This window comes from Camelina sativa, chromosome 17 (assembly GCF_030686135.1).
Source record: "Camelina sativa cultivar CO46 ecotype springtype chromosome 17, ASM3068613v1".
Taxonomy (NCBI): domain Eukaryota; kingdom Viridiplantae; phylum Streptophyta; class Magnoliopsida; order Brassicales; family Brassicaceae; genus Camelina; species Camelina sativa.
Genome location: NC_141896.1, coordinates 12,806,622 through 12,827,203, shown reverse-complemented (window position 1 = coordinate 12,827,203; position 20,582 = coordinate 12,806,622). Strand labels below are relative to the sequence as shown.

General features: G+C 37.6%; 2 protein-coding genes and 1 long non-coding RNA gene across 3 annotated transcripts; 1 reads left to right on the top strand and 2 right to left on the bottom strand.

The window, feature by feature from the left end:
* The first annotated feature begins 2,236 nt into the window (after window positions 1-2,236).
* LOC104757750 (Pyridoxal phosphate (PLP)-dependent transferases superfamily protein) lies at window positions 2,237-4,210 on the top strand. Its single transcript, XM_010480521.3, has 5 exons — window positions 2,237-2,663; window positions 2,769-3,072; window positions 3,165-3,463; window positions 3,560-3,840; window positions 3,931-4,210. The coding sequence occupies exons 1-5, from the start codon at window positions 2,380-2,382 to the stop codon at window positions 4,143-4,145; spliced, it is 1,383 nt and encodes a 460-aa protein (XP_010478823.1). The 5' UTR covers window positions 2,237-2,379; the 3' UTR covers window positions 4,146-4,210.
* Window positions 3,586-4,774, bottom strand: LOC147923617 (uncharacterized). Its single transcript, XR_015587781.1, has 2 exons — window positions 4,535-4,774; window positions 3,586-4,168 (listed from the first exon to the last, which is right to left on the bottom strand). It is a non-coding gene; the product is annotated as an uncharacterized LOC147923617 (long non-coding RNA).
* Window positions 4,775-16,890: 12,116 nt separating this feature from the next.
* Window positions 16,891-19,002, bottom strand: LOC104757751 (cytochrome P450 71B14). Its single transcript, XM_010480522.3, has 3 exons — window positions 18,903-19,002; window positions 17,675-18,558; window positions 16,891-17,584 (listed from the first exon to the last, which is right to left on the bottom strand). The coding sequence occupies exons 2-3, from the start codon at window positions 18,548-18,550 to the stop codon at window positions 16,970-16,972; spliced, it is 1,491 nt and encodes a 496-aa protein (XP_010478824.3). The 5' UTR covers window positions 18,551-18,558; window positions 18,903-19,002; the 3' UTR covers window positions 16,891-16,969.
* Window positions 19,003-20,582: the final 1,580 nt, after the last annotated feature.

The following is a 20,582-nucleotide window of genomic DNA, read 5'->3' as shown; positions in this document are numbered from 1 at the left end:
GTTAAAATTAAAAGTAGTCATAAAAGTTTGGACGGAAGGTTTGCGTTTAAGAAATAATTTAGATATAGGGATAATTTAATATTTAAGCTTGGTATGACAGATAGTACGCTTTGTTTGTATGGTATGAGCGTGCGTAAAGCTCATATATCTTCTTGAAGCTCATATATAAGAATACAATATAAAGATATGAGAAATTTTTTTCTTATTTCCTGAGAAATACAAAAACACTTTTGTTATATTGGCCACGAAAAACAAACAATCAAATAAAAAAGTAGAACAAAGCTGATGAGAAAAGAGCCTTAAACATTGAATTTCCTTGTGTATCTTTAATGAGAGAATGCTAGGTACATCATCTTCGAGGGCATGATCAGACTGTCGGCTACTCACCAAACTCTCATCAGATTCTTCGATAACAACTTTTGGTTAGTTTTCTGATAGTATTTTATAATCAAAAATAGGGATTAGCTTATGGAAGCAGCTGAATATAATATAATATAACCTACATATAAAATATATATCTATGTTAAATATGTGACTAATCACCTGATAGAGCGCAGGTTCTTGAATTATTGGGATTCATATGTGGATTTGTTGTTCATGTTGTAGGAGAGTTTATATATTACTACCTTTTATGGAAACTTTGGTAATTTAGTTTGAGATAGGAGGAAGGTATGCAATAGATGCTATTAGAGAAAGAAAATTTAATTTTAAAATCTAGGCTAGTTGTATATACAAGAGTTATTTATAATATAGGCTCATTAAGTGGTAATATGTGGATTTTGAAATATGGACAAAGGACCTGTAAGTTTTAATAGGTTGATTTTGAGAATGTTTACTTTAGAGACAATAGAGATGGATCTTCAAATAATCTATATAAAAAAAGTAAGATACATATAATATAGTCTCAAAAATTAAAATCTAGAATTAAGCTTTTAAAATAATATTTAATTTTTTTTAACACATACAACAACAACCAACCAACCAACAAAAAAAACACAAAAATGTATAATATCTAAAAGATAAAGTAAAAGAGAATGAGAAAATGAAAAATGAGTATTTATAGGATGGAAAGTGATGAGAAATACAGTTTAGAAACTAAAAAGTATGAGAGATAATTCTAATTTATTGTCTTGAATAAAATTGAGCGCAAAAATATAGTTAATTCTATTTTATTTCAGTTTTAATATTTTATTGGGTATTGGTTTAATGTTTGTTATTTCGTCTGTTTGAATTGAATGTTTTTTTTGGTAGAACAGAGGGAGTAGACTCCCCTAATTTATTAAAGAAAAATAGAACTCAAATACAAACAGACCGTGGAGTAACAAAACCACTACTGTCTTGCAAAACCAAAACCGCAACACAAAACGGAGCAACTACAAACATATGAAAACCAAGCTGTAAAGAAAAAGCATAGGAGGCTAAACCGTCAGCAAGACAGTTAGCTTCTCTATGCACATGAGTAACCCGGACCATCCAGTCCTTTGATATGAAGCCATGGCACAGCCGTACCAGGAACGACAGTGGATGAGTCGCACTAATACCTGTCTTTAAAAACCCGACCACTATCTCACTATCCACCTCCAACTCCAACCGCTCAACTCGATTGTCCCATGCCACACACAGACCATAGTAGACACCCCATAGTTCTGCCATCGGAGCTGAGCAAATACCAATGTTGAGGGAGAAACCCGCTTTCCAAACCCCTGTTTCATCCCGCAACACACCACCTGCAGTTGCTAAACCCGGGTTTGAATTGAATGTTGTTAGGATGTTAGTGAGTATGAAATCACTAATTAATCACTATATTAAAAAAAAAGTGGGTCAGCTTGTTTTAACATCGGAAAATTAGAAACAAGGCTGAAAAAATGGATTAAACCATCAACTAAAAAGTAATTATATGTCATTAGCTTACAAATAATCAGCGACTGAATTTTTAAAAACTTGGCACTATTCCAACGATTAGTAAAAGAACATACCCATATATATATATATATATATATATATTTATATACTTTTTAAATTTAGTGATGTTAATGAAACCATATATTTATAATGAAATTTCAAAAAAGATTATATTATCATCTTATTGAATTTTGTTAATTTTTACATTGATTTGACTTAGAATCGAATAATTTTGTTATAGTTTTTTTAATAAATCGGATCCTGTTCCGGATACTTAAACTTTGGATCCGATTCCGGTATTCAAAAAAAACCTGAACACTCCAAAAGAAACCCCACGAATCCGTTAAAGGCCACAAAAATGTTAGGTTTTATTAAAATATTGTCCTGTCAAAACAATACAATTATAATAGTTATGCGAACCCTCCATTTTGCATCTATGTAGCAATCTTTTTTAACTTTTTTGCAGGTCAACTAAAGATGATGCGGAACAAGTTACTCGTTGCAGTATCGATCATCTTGAATCTTGTACTCACAATACATATTCTTTATAATAATTCAACCACATGGAATCCAACATGGACCAATAGAGCAGCCGCGGAGGCCGAAGCTGCAGCCTCTCTTTCATGCTCGGGGCATGGCAGAGCTTACGTGGACGGTCTTGGTGTCCTTGATGGCCATAAACCTCCTTGTGAGTGCAACAACTGCTACACAGGCAAAGATTGCTCCTTCTTTGTACCAGATTGCCCTGTCGATGCTGACTCGTAATAACTTTCCTCCCCTTTCCTTATTTAGCTATCATCTTAGTGACAAAACCAGCTTTGGATTCAAATCTGTTCTTTCCTTAACCCTTTTTGTGGAATCTGAAGAGGAAACCCTTTGTTCTTGGAGCCTTTTTGGATGCGGAACGCAGAGGGAAGTGCGGTTGTTGAGTCAGGGTGGCACAGGATGAGTTATCATTATAGCGAAGTTGGTTCATTTGTGTCGGCAGAGCTCGAGAAGATCATTAGAGAGCTGCATAATGTAGTGGGAAATGCAGTTACTGATAACAGATTCATAATCTTCGGAACTGGAGCCACACAATTGATTGCAGCTTCTGTTCATGCCTTATCCCAAACTAACTCATCCTCATTATCTCCTTCAAGACTTGTGACTTCTGTTCCATACTACAATGTAAGCAAAACAAAAATGCTCTGTTCTTGGCTTGATGTAACAAAACGATTTTTGTGGTTCTGATCAGTTTGTCTTTGTGTGTGTGTTGGCAGATGTACAAACAACAAGCAGATTTCTTTAATTCTGCCGATCTCAAGTTTGAAGGAGACGCGTCTGCGTGGAAGAAGAGCGAGGGCAATGATAATATGACACGAGTTATAGAGATAGTGACATCTCCGAACAATCCAGATGGGAAGCTGAAAAGAGCGGTTCTTGACGGTCCCAATGTCAAAACAATTCATGATTGTGCTTACTACTGGCCTTATTTCTCACCTATTACACATCCAGTTGATGAAGATTTGAGCTTGTTCAGCCTCTCCAAGTCTACGGGTCATGCGGGCTCAAGATTCGGGTTGATTGATTTACTTTTGCATGTTCTCCTAGTATAGTCTAAACAAAGCTTTGAATTGGTCACAACAACTCACAAGTGCTATTCTTGTTGTTGCAGCTGGGCATTAGTAAAAGACAAAGTTGTTTATGAAAAGATGAAAAGATATATAAGTCTAAGTAGTATGGGAGTTTCAAGAGACACACAGCTTCATGCTTTACAGTTGCTTAAAGTAGTGATTGGTGATGGTGGTGATAATATCTTCCATTTTGGTTATGGAACCTTGAAAAAAAGATGGGAGAAACTGAACGAGATCATGTCCATGTCCAAGCGTTTTTCGCTCCAGACAATCAAACCTGAGTACTGCAACTATTTCAAGAAAGTTAGGGACTTTACTCCATGTAAGTTTTTTATTCTAAAGCATGAAAGCAAAGACTATGGTTTGGTACTATTTAAAACGTATATTTTTTGTTTGTTGTGTATTGCAAAAGCTTATGCTTGGGTGAAGTGTGAAAGACCAGAAGACAAAAACTGCTACGAAATTTTCAAAGAGGCGAAAATAACAGGACGCAGTGGCCAAGGGTTTGGAACGGAGGAAAGGTTTGTGCGGATGAGTCTCATCAGATCACAAGACGACTTTGATCAGCTTATTACTATGCTGAAGAAGTTTGTCTCCAAGGAAGCTGTAGTAGTTGGCTCCATCTGACACTTTTTGTTGTGATCACATGTCTTCAATTCAATCATATGAAATAAATATCTTGAATTCAGTCACATGTCTTTAGAACAGATTAAAGAACAGAATGAGACAGCTCAACTTGCACTCAATGTTCAAGTTTTTTTCTTTTTCTTTTTTAAGACGATAAAAGAAGAGTAGCTTGTTATCATAACAAAGACACCTTATCATAACAAAGACACCTGCAGTATATCATTATTACTTATTAGAGATCTTAAAATCTTTCTATTAGTTAACTATTGAGTCATCTCGGAAGATAACCAAACTTCCGGATGTAATTATAAAAATAACTTTAGGTGCAAGTACTATATTATATCCTGGTTGAGTAAGTACTATATTAGCCTCAAGGACAACATGTATACCTTTTGAGAGTTGAAAAGCTTATCTGACCGGGGTCATGATAAATGATCTTAGAAACTGAGAGAGCTTTCTTGACCAAGTAACTTGCTAAGATTTAAGAATCTCAGGAACTGATAGCCAAAAATTGCAGATCTTATGCAAGAAGTTGTAGTGAGCTTTTCTTCTTTTGGCTACAAAATCTCCTAGAAATTAATCTTATTTTTTAAAGTTAATTCCTCTCATATGTATAGATTTTTGGTGCTATGGAAAAAACTGAGAAAATTGCATTCATCCTTGAATAAGAATATGTGTTATCTTGTTGTACTCTTTAGCTACATATACACATTTTCGTATAAACTATTGGTGATTTAAACTCTTTAGGTCCACTTGTGCTTGGATAGACCGTGTACAAATCTTAGATAGGTAGATCAGTCCAAGAGTTTTGAAACTATTTTTAGTGGTTTAAACTCTTTTAGGTCCGCTAGTGAAGATCAGTCCAAGGCTGTAAAGACCAGATATATACAATGGACACAATATAATATGATATCGTAAGGGAAGATTACAAAAAGTTGGAACGAAAACAGACAACTACAATATACGGTAATGGATTCTAATATTCGATTACAAGGACGTATATGGGTAATAAATTTAGAATTGATAAATAAATCAAAATATTAATTTATCGATTTTTTTGTCAACATATTATGCATAGTGTGATACACTCATTAAAATTATTATTGTACGCAAACCATATTATCCGCTCTAGGACAGTCACAAGACGCATGATAGGGACATCTATATATATACATTTTTGGAGACATTTATGAAATAAATCCTGAAGTTCACACATATTTACAAGCATGCTATTGACATTAATTATTAATTTATTTTTCATTTAATTAATTAATATTAAGTTTCTATTTTTGAAAACAAGATTTCCATCCTAAATAAATTTCTAAAACAATTGGAACCACTCCCTTTCACATTAAGTATTAAGTTTATAATTAATTAAATTAATATTAAGTTTCCAATTTCACAAAATAATATTTTCTCCATACACAATTCATATTATTTGAAGAAAACTAATTAATATTAAGTTTTGAAAACAAGATTAATTAATTATAAACTAATTAATTTTTTGAAAACAAGATTTCCTATCCTAAATAAATTTTCAAAACAATCGAAACCACTCCCTTTAAGATTAAGTATTAATTTTATAATTAATTTAATTAATATTAAGTTTCCGATTTTACAAAAAATGTTTTCTCCATACACAATTCAGTTTATAATTAATTTAATCAATATTTAAGTATTTTACATAAATTTGGTTAACTGTTATAGGAGCAAATACCATTAACTTCGGTATAATTGTTCTACATAAATTCTGAATTTAAACAATCATTCAAAAAACTAACTGTATGATTTTAAAAGGTAACAAACACATTTACCATTCAATTTGATATCTTATTCAAGGAATAATAATAAAATATAAAAGATATTGCTTGCTCACATATTAATTTTATTTTTATTACGTATTTAAAACTAATTTTTACTTTCACGGGTTTTGTATAATGAGTTTTTGCGGATTAAAAATCTTTGAACATGTTGCCTCACCCGCATAGCATAGCGGGTTTGGACTATAGAACCAACAATAAAACTATTAGTTTATCTCATATATACTATATATTTGTAATCATAATTTTGAAAATTAACTTATAAATTATTTAGTTTATGAATTACAAAATATTACACATACTATAACACATTCTTAATATTCTAAAAAAATAAAATAAATAGTAAGAAGAAGAAACAAATTCTAAACAAAATCCTAAATTAATTAGACAAAAGTTAATTAATTGAAAATTTGAAAACTAAATAAATTAAACATTATTATTTAAAATACAATAATTTATAATTTAGTCCCGCGGTGTACCGCGGGTGAAATCCTAGTTCCTTCTGCAAACCCTTATGTTGGAAGGTTCGTAGTTTTAAGTGTTTACTAGATTTTAACCTGCGGTACACCACGTGCATATAATTTTATTATTATTTATATTCTATATTGTATTTGTTTGTTAAATATTGGATGTTTTGTAAATAGAGCAATAACTAATTTTTTTGGCTGTTTGTACGACAAAATATTTATACTAATTTGTTAACCCGCAATATACTTCATGACCAATTGTTTGTTATATTTAGTTTGTTTTGTTTAATGTTTGAGATTCTATTTTGATATTTAATTAATATAACAAAAAAATAAGAGATCTAAATACATATTAAATTATTATACGCAATGATTAAGTCACATTGGTCCTAATTATTTAATTATTTTACACAATCTTCGTTAATCAACTTGATTTTATATGTCAAATATTCTAATATTAATAATGTTGAAAAATAATTAAATGAGGATTTAACCTGTGTTAGCACAAATTTAATGATATTTTATTAATTCAAACATGTCCTCTTTACAACTCATTTACTATATAACCATGTCATATTGTATTTAAAACTTTTTAAATTTTAGATATTCATAATATTTAAAAAATTTATGAAGTTTATATATGTTAATTATAATATTTAAATAAATGTGAATCAAAGTTCTTCTTCCGTTAAGAATCGAAGCTCACATATATTAGAAAACAAAATGGGAATCAAATTATATTTTTCTGTGTTTGCAAATGATTCAGAGATAGAAGGTGTGGTTAAATATATAATTTTGTTTCCATATTGATTTTGCTGTAATTTTTTTAGTTAGAATGAAATGCAAAATTTTTAGGAAACAAAATCTGAAGTAATGCTATTTTTAGAAGTTTTTGAAGGGTTAATGTTGTAAATAAAATTTTAAATAAGGAAAACTAAAAGGCCATAACACAAAATGTACTTAAAAAATGTTAATACAGATATATGTACATAATACTACGTATACTAAATATACGTATAGAGAGAAAGGATAATAACGCAAATGAAAATTATATCTCTAAACGACTAACCGCAACATGGATTGATGGGAGTCTAAAACAACGCTTTCATAAAAAATAATAATTCTTATACGTACGATCAGTCGATCACATATTGTAACGCCCGCGAACCAATTTGTGTATTTTTAGTGTGGATGTCGATCGACACCCTTGGTGGCATCGATCGACACCATGTTTTTCCGGTTTGGTTGGGTTTGATTTTAATTGCGGATTGGTTCGGTTTTGGTTCAATTAAATCCCTAATCGTGTTGTTAAGTGTCTGAGACGAGATTGAGGGTTTTGGGAAAAGTCTTTTTGTCGCCGTTTTGTGAGAAAGAAAGGGAGAAAAAGAGAGAAAAACGTTTCTGAGTTTTCTGGACTTGTTCTTGGAGATTTTGGAGAGATCTGAGGCTGTAGGAGGGTTATCTGTTGCTGGAAACGAAGGGGGAGCTTCTGGAGGTGTTGTTTTCCACGTTTCTCAATCCAATCTTCCTGTTCTTGAGGTGAGTGCTTGACCATGGTTGATCTAAGCATGAGATCTCTCTTGTTTGTGTGTTTTCTTTGCTGTTTGTGTTGTTTTGTTGCTTGGGTTCGTTGCTTCTGTGAATCCCAGTGATTTCTGAGGTAATTGGGTGAGATTGGGACGGATTCGGGATGGTTTGGAATCGGGATTCGTCGTTCGTGTTCGCGCAGTTCGCGTCTGCAGGTATGGCATCGATCGACACTCAAGGAGCATCGGTTGACACCGTTTGGTGGAGCATCGGTCGACACCCTACTGGCATCGGTCGACACCTTTGGTTCAGCATCGGTCGACACTTTCTTGTGGCATCGGTCGACACTAGTCTCAACCGAGACTTGTTTTCCTGGTTTGCTGTATTGCTTGTGTTTGTTTGCTTGCTTGACTTGAGGGTCTCATATGCTTGTGTGTATAACCCAGTAGATGGGAGGACGGCCTCACTAAGTATTTATGATAATACTTACGCATCTCAATTGTTGTTTGTGGTGTGCAGGTAAAGGAAAAGTGTGATCGTGGAATCAAAGGCGATGAGGAGGAGGATGTTCTAGAGGCTTGATTGATTGTGGTCTAGCTGATGTTAGGTTGCTAGATTAAGTCATTGGAACATTGTAGGATGTTAGCTTTTGGTTATTTCTTTGTTTGGATTATGATGTTATTGGATTATTTATGTTGGAATATTATTGGAATTGTTTTATTTGGTTATCCGCTGTTATTGATTGTTGTTAGGATGTTAGTGGGTATGGGACCACTAGTATATTAGAAAACAAAATGGGAATCAAATTATATTTTTCTGTGTTTGCAAATGATTCAGAGATAGAAGGTGTGGTTAAATATATAATTTTGTTTCCATATTGATTTTGCTGTAATTTTTTTAGTTAGAATGAAATGCAAAATTTTTAGGAAACAAAATCTGAAGTAATGCTATTTTTAGAAGTTTTTGAAGGGTTAATGTTGTAAATAAAATTTTAAATAAGGAAAACTAAAAGGCCATAACACAAAATGTACTTAAAAAATGTTAATACAGATATATGTACATAATACTACGTATACTAAATATACGTATAGAGAGAAAGGATAATAACGCAAATGAAAATTATATCTCTAAACGACTAACCGCAACATGGATTGATGGGAGTCTAAAACAACGCTTTCATAAAAAATAATAATTCTTATACGTACGATCAGTCGATCACATATTGTAACGCCCGCGAACCAATTTGTGTATTTTTAGTGTGGATGTCGATCGACACCCTTGGTGGCATCGATCGACACCATGTTTTTCCGGTTTGGTTGGGTTTGATTTTAATTGCGGATTGGTTCGGTTTTGGTTCAATTAAATCCCTAATCGTGTTGTTAAGTGTCTGAGACGAGATTGAGGGTTTTGGGAAAAGTCTTTTTGTCGCCGTTTTGTGAGAAAGAAAGGGAGAAAAAGAGAGAAAAACGTTTCTGAGTTTTCTGGACTTGTTCTTGGAGATTTTGGAGAGATCTGAGGCTGTAGGAGGGTTATCTGTTGCTGGAAACGAAGGGGGAGCTTCTGGAGGTGTTGTTTTCCACGTTTCTCAATCCAATCTTCCTGTTCTTGAGGTGAGTGCTTGACCATGGTTGATCTAAGCATGAGATCTCTCTTGTTTGTGTGTTTTCTTTGCTGTTTGTGTTGTTTTGTTGCTTGGGTTCGTTGCTTCTGTGAATCCCAGTGATTTCTGAGGTAATTGGGTGAGATTGGGACGGATTCGGGATGGTTTGGAATCGGGATTCGTCGTTCGTGTTCGCGCAGTTCGCGTCTGCAGGTATGGCATCGATCGACACTCAAGGAGCATCGGTTGACACCGTTTGGTGGAGCATCGGTCGACACCCTACTGGCATCGGTCGACACCTTTGGTTCAGCATCGGTCGACACTTTCTTGTGGCATCGGTCGACACTAGTCTCAACCGAGACTTGTTTTCCTGGTTTGCTGTATTGCTTGTGTTTGTTTGCTTGCTTGACTTGAGGGTCTCATATGCTTGTGTGTATAACCCAGTAGATGGGAGGACGGCCTCACTAAGTATTTATGATAATACTTACGCATCTCAATTGTTGTTTGTGGTGTGCAGGTAAAGGAAAAGTGTGATCGTGGAATCAAAGGCGATGAGGAGGAGGATGTTCTAGAGGCTTGATTGATTGTGGTCTAGCTGATGTTAGGTTGCTAGATTAAGTCATTGGAACATTGTAGGATGTTAGCTTTTGGTTATTTCTTTGTTTGGATTATGATGTTATTGGATTATTTATGTTGGAATATTATTGGAATTGTTTTATTTGGTTATCCGCTGTTATTGATTGTTGTTAGGATGTTAGTGGGTATGGGACCACTAGTATATTAGAAAACAAAATGGGAATCAAATTATATTTTTCTGTGTTTGCAAATGATTCAGAGATAGAAGGTGTGGTTAAATATATAATTTTGTTTCCATATTGATTTTGCTGTAATTTTTTTAGTTAGAATGAAATGCAAAATTTTTAGGAAACAAAATCTGAAGTAATGCTATTTTTAGAAGTTTTTGAAGGGTTAATGTTGTAAATAAAATTTTAAATAAGGAAAACTAAAAGGCCATAACACAAAATGTACTTAAAAAATGTTAATACAGATATATGTACATAATACTACGTATACTAAATATACGTATAGAGAGAAAGGATAATAACGCAAATGAAAATTATATCTCTAAACGACTAACCGCAACATGGATTGATGGGAGTCTAAAACAACGCTTTCATAAAAAATAATAATTCTTATACGTACGATCAGTCGATCACATATTGTAACGCCCGCGAACCAATTTGTGTATTTTTAGTGTGGATGTCGATCGACACCCTTGGTGGCATCGATCGACACCATGTTTTTCCGGTTTGGTTGGGTTTGATTTTAATTGCGGATTGGTTCGGTTTTGGTTCAATTAAATCCCTAATCGTGTTGTTAAGTGTCTGAGACGAGATTGAGGGTTTTGGGAAAAGTCTTTTTGTCGCCGTTTTGTGAGAAAGAAAGGGAGAAAAAGAGAGAAAAACGTTTCTGAGTTTTCTGGACTTGTTCTTGGAGATTTTGGAGAGATCTGAGGCTGTAGGAGGGTTATCTGTTGCTGGAAACGAAGGGGGAGCTTCTGGAGGTGTTGTTTTCCACGTTTCTCAATCCAATCTTCCTGTTCTTGAGGTGAGTGCTTGACCATGGTTGATCTAAGCATGAGATCTCTCTTGTTTGTGTGTTTTCTTTGCTGTTTGTGTTGTTTTGTTGCTTGGGTTCGTTGCTTCTGTGAATCCCAGTGATTTCTGAGGTAATTGGGTGAGATTGGGACGGATTCGGGATGGTTTGGAATCGGGATTCGTCGTTCGTGTTCGCGCAGTTCGCGTCTGCAGGTATGGCATCGATCGACACTCAAGGAGCATCGGTTGACACCGTTTGGTGGAGCATCGGTCGACACCCTACTGGCATCGGTCGACACCTTTGGTTCAGCATCGGTCGACACTTTCTTGTGGCATCGGTCGACACTAGTCTCAACCGAGACTTGTTTTCCTGGTTTGCTGTATTGCTTGTGTTTGTTTGCTTGCTTGACTTGAGGGTCTCATATGCTTGTGTGTATAACCCAGTAGATGGGAGGACGGCCTCACTAAGTATTTATGATAATACTTACGCATCTCAATTGTTGTTTGTGGTGTGCAGGTAAAGGAAAAGTGTGATCGTGGAATCAAAGGCGATGAGGAGGAGGATGTTCTAGAGGCTTGATTGATTGTGGTCTAGCTGATGTTAGGTTGCTAGATTAAGTCATTGGAACATTGTAGGATGTTAGCTTTTGGTTATTTCTTTGTTTGGATTATGATGTTATTGGATTATTTATGTTGGAATATTATTGGAATTGTTTTATTTGGTTATCCGCTGTTATTGATTGTTGTTAGGATGTTAGTGGGTATGGGACCACTAGTAAATGAGGTATAAAAAAAAAAAACGGGAAGGGTTGTTTCATTTTGGTATCAGAGCCCTTACGGTTCTAGGTCTAGGGTTCATTGTGTTTTTGCTGTTGATGTTTAGGATTCCATGCTATGATTGATTGTGTGAGTCGGTCAATTGAGTGTGGCATGAAGTCCTAGAACATCCTCTTCGAGCCTGTGTTGTGATTCCACGGTAAGTTGTGTTTCTTGTGTAATAGAATTATTGTTTGCTTAGCCTTCTGTTCTTGGATGATACAGATGGTTAGGGGTGAGGATGCTGTTGGTCGTGGTCGTGGTCTGATGAGATCATGGACGGCTCAACCAAACCAGACGGACCTAAGGAGCATGATGAGATCATGGACGGCTCAACCGAACCAGACGGACCTAAGGAGCAGCTCGAACCTGAGGAAGCACCGGAGGAGCAGCTTGAACCAGAGGAAGCACCAGAGGAGCAGCTTGTACCAGTGGAAGCAGCGGAGGAAGCATTAACCGTTCCAGCGGGTCCTATAACAAGGTCACGGTCCAAGAGGTTCAACCAAGCCATCACTGGACTACTCAAGGAGCTGGACAAGAACCAAGAAGACATGGCTCAAACCACTATGACATTGCTCACAGCTCAAGGTGTTCGGTAAAGGGTAAAGTGTTGCTTTGGTGCTCTTTTTCCCTTGGTCAAGTTTTGTCCCATTGGGTTTTCTTGACAAGGTTTTTAATGAGGCCTAAGTAACATTTTCAAGCCCCCTTTGCCAGCCCAACAGCTTCTAGAGTGGGGTTGGGTTGTGTACTTATGCAGCAGGGGAAGGTTATAGCCTATGCTTCGCGGCTGTTGCGGAAGCATGAAGCTAATTATCCTACCCATGACTTGGAGATGGCAGCAGTGATCTTTACTCTTAAGATTTGGAGATCCTATCTGTATGGTGGGAAGGTACAGGTATTTACAGATCACAAGAGTCTGAAGTACATTTTTACTCAGCCTGAGCTGAATTTGAGGCAGAGGCGTTGGATGGAGTTAGTAGCGGATTATGATTTGGACATAGCTTACCATCCTGGTAAAGCTAATCTGGTTGCAGATGCCTTGAGTCGGAAGCGGGTGGCTTCGGCTCAGGAGCAGGATATGGAGGTGTTGGTAGGTGAGATTAGTGCATTGAGTTTGTGTGCTATCTCACAGGAACCTTTGGGTTTGGAGGCAGTTGATAGAGCAGACTTGTTGAGCAGAGTGAGGTTAGCTCAGGAGAGTGATGAGGGGCTGGTGAATGCCTCTAAGGCTGCGGGTGCAGAGTATCAGGTTTCTGCTAATGGTACTATCCTTGTGCATGGTCGGATCTGTGTGCCCAAGGGTGAGGATTTGAGGCAGGAGATACTGAGGGAGGCTCATTCGAGCAAGTTCTCTATTCATCCAGGAGCGACCAAGATGTACCGTGACCTCAAGCGGTATTATCACTGGGTCGGGATGAAGAAGGACGTGGCTGACTGGGTGGCAAAGTGTGATACTTGCCAGCTGGTGAAGGCGGAGCATCAGGTTCCAGGTGGTTTGTTACAGAGTTTACCCATTCCAGAGTGGAAGTGGGATTTGATCACGATGGACTTCGTGGTAGGTTTGCCTGTGTCGAGGACGTTTGATGCTATTTAGGTCATTGTGGACCGTTTGACTAAGTCTGCGCATTTTCTGGCCATCAAGAAAACTGATGGAGCAGCGGTTTTGGCCAAGAAGTACGTGAGGGAGATAGTCATATTGCACGGTGTGCCTGCTAGTATTGTGTCTGATAGAGATTCCAAGTTCACCTCGGTGTTCTGGAAGGCATTTCAGGCGGAGATGGGCACGAAGGTGCATATGAGTACAGCCTATCATCCTCAGACTGACGGTCAGTCAGAGAGGACGATCCAGATTTTGGAGGATTTATTGAGGATGTGTGTGCTGGATTGGGGTGGTCATTGGGCAGATCACTTGAGCTTGGTGGAGTTTGCTTATAACAACAGCTACCAGGCTAGTATTGGGATGGCTCCTTATGAGGCCCTGTATGGGAGGCCGTGTCGTACACCATTATGTTGAACTCAGGTGGGGGAGAGGAGCATATTTGGTGCAGATTTTGTTCAGGAGACCTCGGAGAAGATTCGGGTTTTGAGGCTGAACATGAAGGAGGCTCAGGATCGGCAGAAGAGCTATGCTGATAAGAGGAGAAAGGATCTTGAGTTTCAGGTTGGTGATAGAGTGTACCTCAGGATGGCCATGTTGCGGGGTCCGAACAGGTCATTGACAGAGACTAAGTTGAGTCCGAGGTACATGGGTCCGTTCAGAGTGGTTGAGCGGGTGGGACCAGTGGCATACCGGTTGGAGTTGCCTGAGGTTATGCGTGCGTTCCACAAGGTATTTCATGTGTCGATGCTGAGGAAGTGTCTTCACGAGGGTGATCAGTTGTTGGCTAAGATTCCTGAGGATCTTCAGCCTAACATGACTTTAGAGGCGAGACCAGTGAGGGTGCTCGAGAGGAGAGTCAAGGAACTTCGGAAGAAGAAGATTCCTTTGATGAGAGTCCTGTGGGACTGTGACGGAGTAGAGGAGCAGACTTGGGAGCCCGAGGCGAGGATGAAGGCAAGGTTTAAGAAGTGGTTTGAGAAGCAGACCGTGACTTGAGCTTGTCTAGCCGGGTCCGAGTTGTGGTCCGTGGCTGGAGCGGGTACGGAGTATTCCAGCCCATCTCTCTTGATATTTGGTTGCTTAGGGGTGGTTGGTTGTGCGACTAAGTATCAAGATGAGGTGGTGCTCGGGATGCGGGTTGTTGGCTCCGGTTGTTGTATTTTTGGCTTTTTCTGATGTAATTTCGTTGAGATTGTAACGATTATGACATTTTTGAGATTAATAAGATGAATATTTTTCTTTATGTTTGACTGTTGTTGTCATGGGAAAAGAGAAATAGCTCGGGTGTCTATTTTTGGAAAGTTTCCATGAATAGAAAGTTTCCACAAAAGGAAGGTTTCCATAAATAGAAAGTTTCTAAAAAGAGAAAGTTTTGTGGAAATGTTGAGGTAGATCTAGCCGGGAGATACTCGTTGGCATCAGTGTTTGTTTTTGCTCAAGGCCGTGCGAGCCCAACTCACGTGATACCGATAGCTCGATGGACTTTGTGGCCAGAGAGTGGGAGTGGTATGTTGCTTCGGATGACGATCCAAGAGCGCGCTTGAGGGTGACGATCCAAGAGCGGGATATGTGAGGCTCCCTGGATACCGTAGCTGTGAGCCGCGGCTCGGCAGTAAGCCGGTATGTCTCGAGGGTTGCGACCCGAGAGCGGAGGGAGTGGGCGTGTGAGACTCCCTGGATACCGTAGCTGCAGGATGTGGCCTGGCAGTGAGCCGGTATGACTCGAAGGTTGCAACCTGAGAGCGGGGGGAGTGTGTGTGTGAGTGACTTCCTGGATGCCGTAGCTTAAGGCGGTTGGCCTGATAGCGAGCCGGCATGATTCGTTGGTTGCGACCACGGACGGGGGAAGCACTGAGTTGTGAGCAAATAGTGTTTATGATGCGAGTATATTGGCTAGAGGGAGACCTCGAGGGTCAGTCGGAGGTGTGCGGGCTGTTGCGATAGTGGCACGGGAAACCTTGGCTGACGGTGTTTAGTCCGGCTTGGGGACGTGCGGGCCGTGCAGACGGTGGCACGGAGGTCCTTGGCAGATGGACGATATTGCAGGATTCGGGGACGAATCCATATTGGTGGGGGAGAATTGTAACGCCCGCGAACCAATTTGTGTATTTTTGGTGTGGGTGTCGATCGACACCCTTGGTGGCATCGATCGACACCATGTTTTTCCGGTTTGGTCGGGTTTGATTTTAATTGCGGATTGGTTCGGTTTTGGTTCAATTAAATCCCTAATCGTGTTGTTAAGTGTCTGAGACAAGATTGAGGGTTTTGGGAAAAGTCTTTTTGTCGCCGTTTTGTGAGAAAGAAAGGGAGAAAAAGAGAGAAAAACGTTTCTGAGTTTTCTGGGCTTGTTCTTGGAGATTTTGGAGAGATCTGAGGCTGTAGGAGGGTTATCTGTTGCTGGAAACGAAGGGGGAGCTTCTGGAGGTGTTGTTTTCCACGTTTCTCAATCCAATCTTCCTGTTCTTGAGGTGAGTGCTTGACCATGGTTGATCTAAGCATGAGATCTCTCTTGTTTGTGTGTTTTCTTTGCTGTTTGTGTTATTTTGTTGCTTGGGTTCGTTGCTTCTGTGATTCCCAGTGATTTCTGAGGTAATTGGGTGAGATTGGGACGGATTCGGGATGGTTTGGAATCGGGATTCGTCGTTCGTGTTCGCGCAGTTCGCGTCTGCAGGTATGGCATCGATCGACACTCAAGGAGCATCGGTTGACACCGTTTGGTGGAGCATCGGTCGACACCCTACTGGCATCGGTCGACACCTTTGGTTCAGCATCGGTCGACACTTTCTTGTGGCATCGGTCGACACTAGTCTCAACCGAGACTTGTTTTCCTGGTTTGCTGTATTGCTTGTGTTTGTTTGCTTGCTTGACTTGAGGGTCTCATATGCTTGTGTGTATAACCCAGTAGATGGGAGGACGGCCTCACTAAGTATTTATGATAATACTTACGCATCTCAATTGTTGTTTGTGGTGTGCAGGTAAAGGAAAAGTGTGATCGTGGAATCAAAGGCGATGAGGAGGAGGATGTTCTAGAGGCTTGATTGATTGTGGTCTAGCTGATGTTAGGTTGCTAGATTAAGTCATTGGAACATTGTAGGATGTTAGCTTTTGGTTATTTCTTTGTTTGGATTATGATGTTATTGGATTATTTATGTTGGAATATTATTGGAATTATTTTATTTGGTTATCCGCTGTTATTGATTGTTGTTAGGATGTTAGTGGGTATGGGACCACTAGTAAATGAGGTATAAAAAAAAAAAACGGGAAGGGTTGTTTCACATATAAACTTGGTTATAGAAGAAACTGTGGTAAACGATGGATTCATCAAACTCATATATCATTTACGATAATGATATGGCATTACACACTGTTACATTTAGAACTATGAAAAATATAAAGTTAAGTCCATTGAGTAAGGAGAGGGATAAGGTTAAGCGGAAATTTTTTAGGACAAGAAAGTCCACATGATTCTTCAAGATCTACATCTTCTACATTCATTCCTTCTGGAAGCTTCCAATCGAATCGGTATAGCAGATTGATAAGAGTCAAGTGTACCAAAGCCATACCCATTCCCATACGTGGGCATATTCTCCTTCCACTACCAAATGGCAACAACTCAAAGTTTAGACCTTTATAGTCAATCTGGCTATCCATAAACCTTTCTGGGATGAACACTTCTGGATCTTTCCAAACATTTGGATTCCTATGAATAGCCAATACGTTGACATGGATCCATGTTTTCTTTGGAATGTCATAACCTCCGATCTTTATATCTTTTGAAGCCTCTCTTGGAATTAGAAGTGGTCCAATCGGTGTAATCCTAAACGTTTCTTTAATCACCATTTTCAGATACTCGAGTCGTTCTATATCTTCTTCTATGATATCATCTTTGTTTTTGATCACTTCTCTCACCTCAGCTTGTACTTTCTTCATAACTCTTGGGTTTTTAATCAAATGTGTCATCGCCCATGTTACTGTGTGGCCAGTAGTGTCTACTCCAGCAAGAAGAACGTTCTACAATATTCGAAAGACACAAAGACTAATTTAAACTTTATGTAACACGTGAAGTATGAAGTTCTGGACTTAAAGGTTCCTATTACTTACAAGAAGAATTCCTTTGGTGTGGTTTCGAGTAAGTTGAAAGTTTCCAAGTCCAGTCTCTCCCCTTTCCATCTTGAGGAGCAAGCTAATGATATCATCCTTAATATTCTCATTTTCTAGGTGATGCTCTATAGATTGATCGAAAAATGTATCCATTGCCTTAAAAACCCTCTCACACTTGCCATGTAACCCCGAGATCCTATCCATGATTCTGCCAATAAACGGGAAGTAATCTGTTGCTGCAAAACTCCCTATCACCTCCATGGATCCATGAATGACTTCTTCGTAAGTATTCCCAAGTTTGCTCCCATCAAGAGTGATCCCAAATCCCACTCTACAAATCACACTTCCTGATAGTTTCATTAACTTCTGGCTCAAGTTAACCGGTTTTGCTAATGAAGCAGATTGTTTGATGAAATCGACGAATGAGGCAACTTCTTCTTCTCTTACATATCGAAACCATTTTATGCTTTTTGCAGTGTAGAGTGCAACAACCATCAACTTTCGTACTTCCCTCCAATATTTGTTATAGGGAGAAAAGGTAAGATTTCTTAAATTGTATGTAATTCTTGCAGGATAAGTCATATAAGGTCGAGAACAACAATCTGCGTCAAATGTTTTTAAGAAATCTTTCACCGTCTCTGGTGTAGATGCCACAACAGTAGACACATTTCCAAACTTTAGCGACATTAAAGATCCGTATTTTTCAGATAATTTGAACATCGAACGATGAGGTCTGGATCCTAATTGATGCAGGTTGCCAATTATAGGAAGTCTTGGTGGTCCCGGAGGTAGGTTTTTCCTTGTCTTTCTCATGTTCTTTACAATGAGTATAGATGCAAAGAAGACGAATGCAAAAATGATATTCCAAAAACTCATTCTGTTTTCTACACAAAGAAGGGAAATAAAAGTTTAAATAAACCGTCCGTTAGTTTCTAGTTACCTCAATATTTGAACATCTAAGAGATAGATAAACAGTATATCAGGAAGACGACGATTAACCCAAAAGAAAAAAAAGAAGAAGCACTAATTAAGGTAATACAGAAACAAGAAGAATCCTAATAATTTCTTTACACGATCAAGGTACATGAAAAACGCATACGATATTCGAACAAGTAAATTAAAGAACAAATATAATAGTTCATAAGTATCGGAGAATTTAAGAGTTTCTTCTATAAGGTTAAAACATCACATAATATATAGTTAAAGCTAGTTCGGTAAGATTGATTACCTTCAAGTCGTATACTTTGTGCTGAAAATTCGAGAGAGAGAGGGAGAGTTAGAATTTTTTTTTTTTTGTACTTGTGTATTGTGTGACGCACAGGCTGTGACAATTCCATATATATACTGCATTTCGTGTACATTAGCGTCCACTATATATGATTACATATGAGCTCTTGTTTAGGTAATATAATTAAGAATTTGGAACAAATAGAATTCAGATTTGCACAAGAGTTTTATTAGCGATTCCAAAAAAATATGCTGATGGTTTAATTAATATTGGACAATCCGGATGTAGTTGAATAAGTACGATAAATAGCATGGTATATGACTATATGAGTCAACTCATATTTCTTAGGAGTGAACACATACAGTATATATATATAGTTACTAATATCATCAGCTCAAGATTTTTTTAATATTCAAAATTCATGTATCCTCCATTTAGCTAAAGTTATTATTTGTATGACAAAAACTTGTATTTGTCGATGATGTTCTATAAAGTAGTTTTTTACGTTAACTCCCTATAATGGAAGTTTTTTTTTCCGGTTTATAGCTAGCAATTCATGTTTCTTACAGGGGAGTCTTTATCAGTCATCAATCACAAAAATCTACTAAAGTACTAATAAGATTCTTTTTTTCTACCCCATCGTTATCATTCGTTGAATTATGTGGTTCATTTGAATTCTTTTATGATAAGTTTTTTTTTTGCAAATATAGATGTCCACACACGTCGATGATATATTGTTAGTTGTGTGTTTCTACTTTCTAGTTAAACGTGCATATATATATTAAAAATTGGGTCCAACGTACGCTTGCTTAAGATTGTAAAATAATGAGAAAGGAAAAGGGCGGTGCAAAACAAAACAAATCAATAATAGAGATGTGACTAGTGTAGAATGGACCCAAAACACAAAAGAAGTGGTGTGAAAAGTGTACAACAAAAGTTGAATGATGACCATGATTCAACTTTGTCACCAGAAACATCAAAATCGTTTCCCCCACTTATTTTTTTTTTTTAAATGATCTTCCTAAATATCGATCCTTTTTTTTTATGGTTACTTCTAATGATGACCTAACAACTACAACGGCCAGCTGGAGGTGGCTCGGGTTTGATGCAAAAAAAATTCGAAATCCTATTGGTCATAATCGTCAACAGGAAACCATAACATTAATGGGGAAATATCTGAGCATAAGATGCAAATGTTCGAAACCTATGAAGCACCTACAAGCAAGGAAAATAAGAAGCATCGCAGAACACAAGAAACACGAGCATAGTATGTAGTTTATTAGATGTGATGAACCGGTTATGATGCTCGGTTATCTTCTGATTCAATCTATATAGTAAACCAAGTCCGGTTTACTTTATGTGAGATTAGCTTAACTACTTAAACAAACTTTTGTATCATTAACAGATTAACGTTTGTGTAAATCTCTTATGAGAGTTTGTTAATAAGAGTTTGTTTCTTCTCCAATCATCTTTTATGTTCTCCGGTTAATCGGAGTTTGTTATAGTTGCAGTTTTGATTGCATCGGTCACCTTCACCTGCGGCATAAATCCTTCTGGTGGTGTCTATCAAGGTCCATACAAAGGAATATCAACTGCAGGAACGACGTTAGCCTTCAAAATATTTTCCATAAGCAACACCATCGCTTTGTTCACATCTTTATGCATCGTAATCCTTCTCGT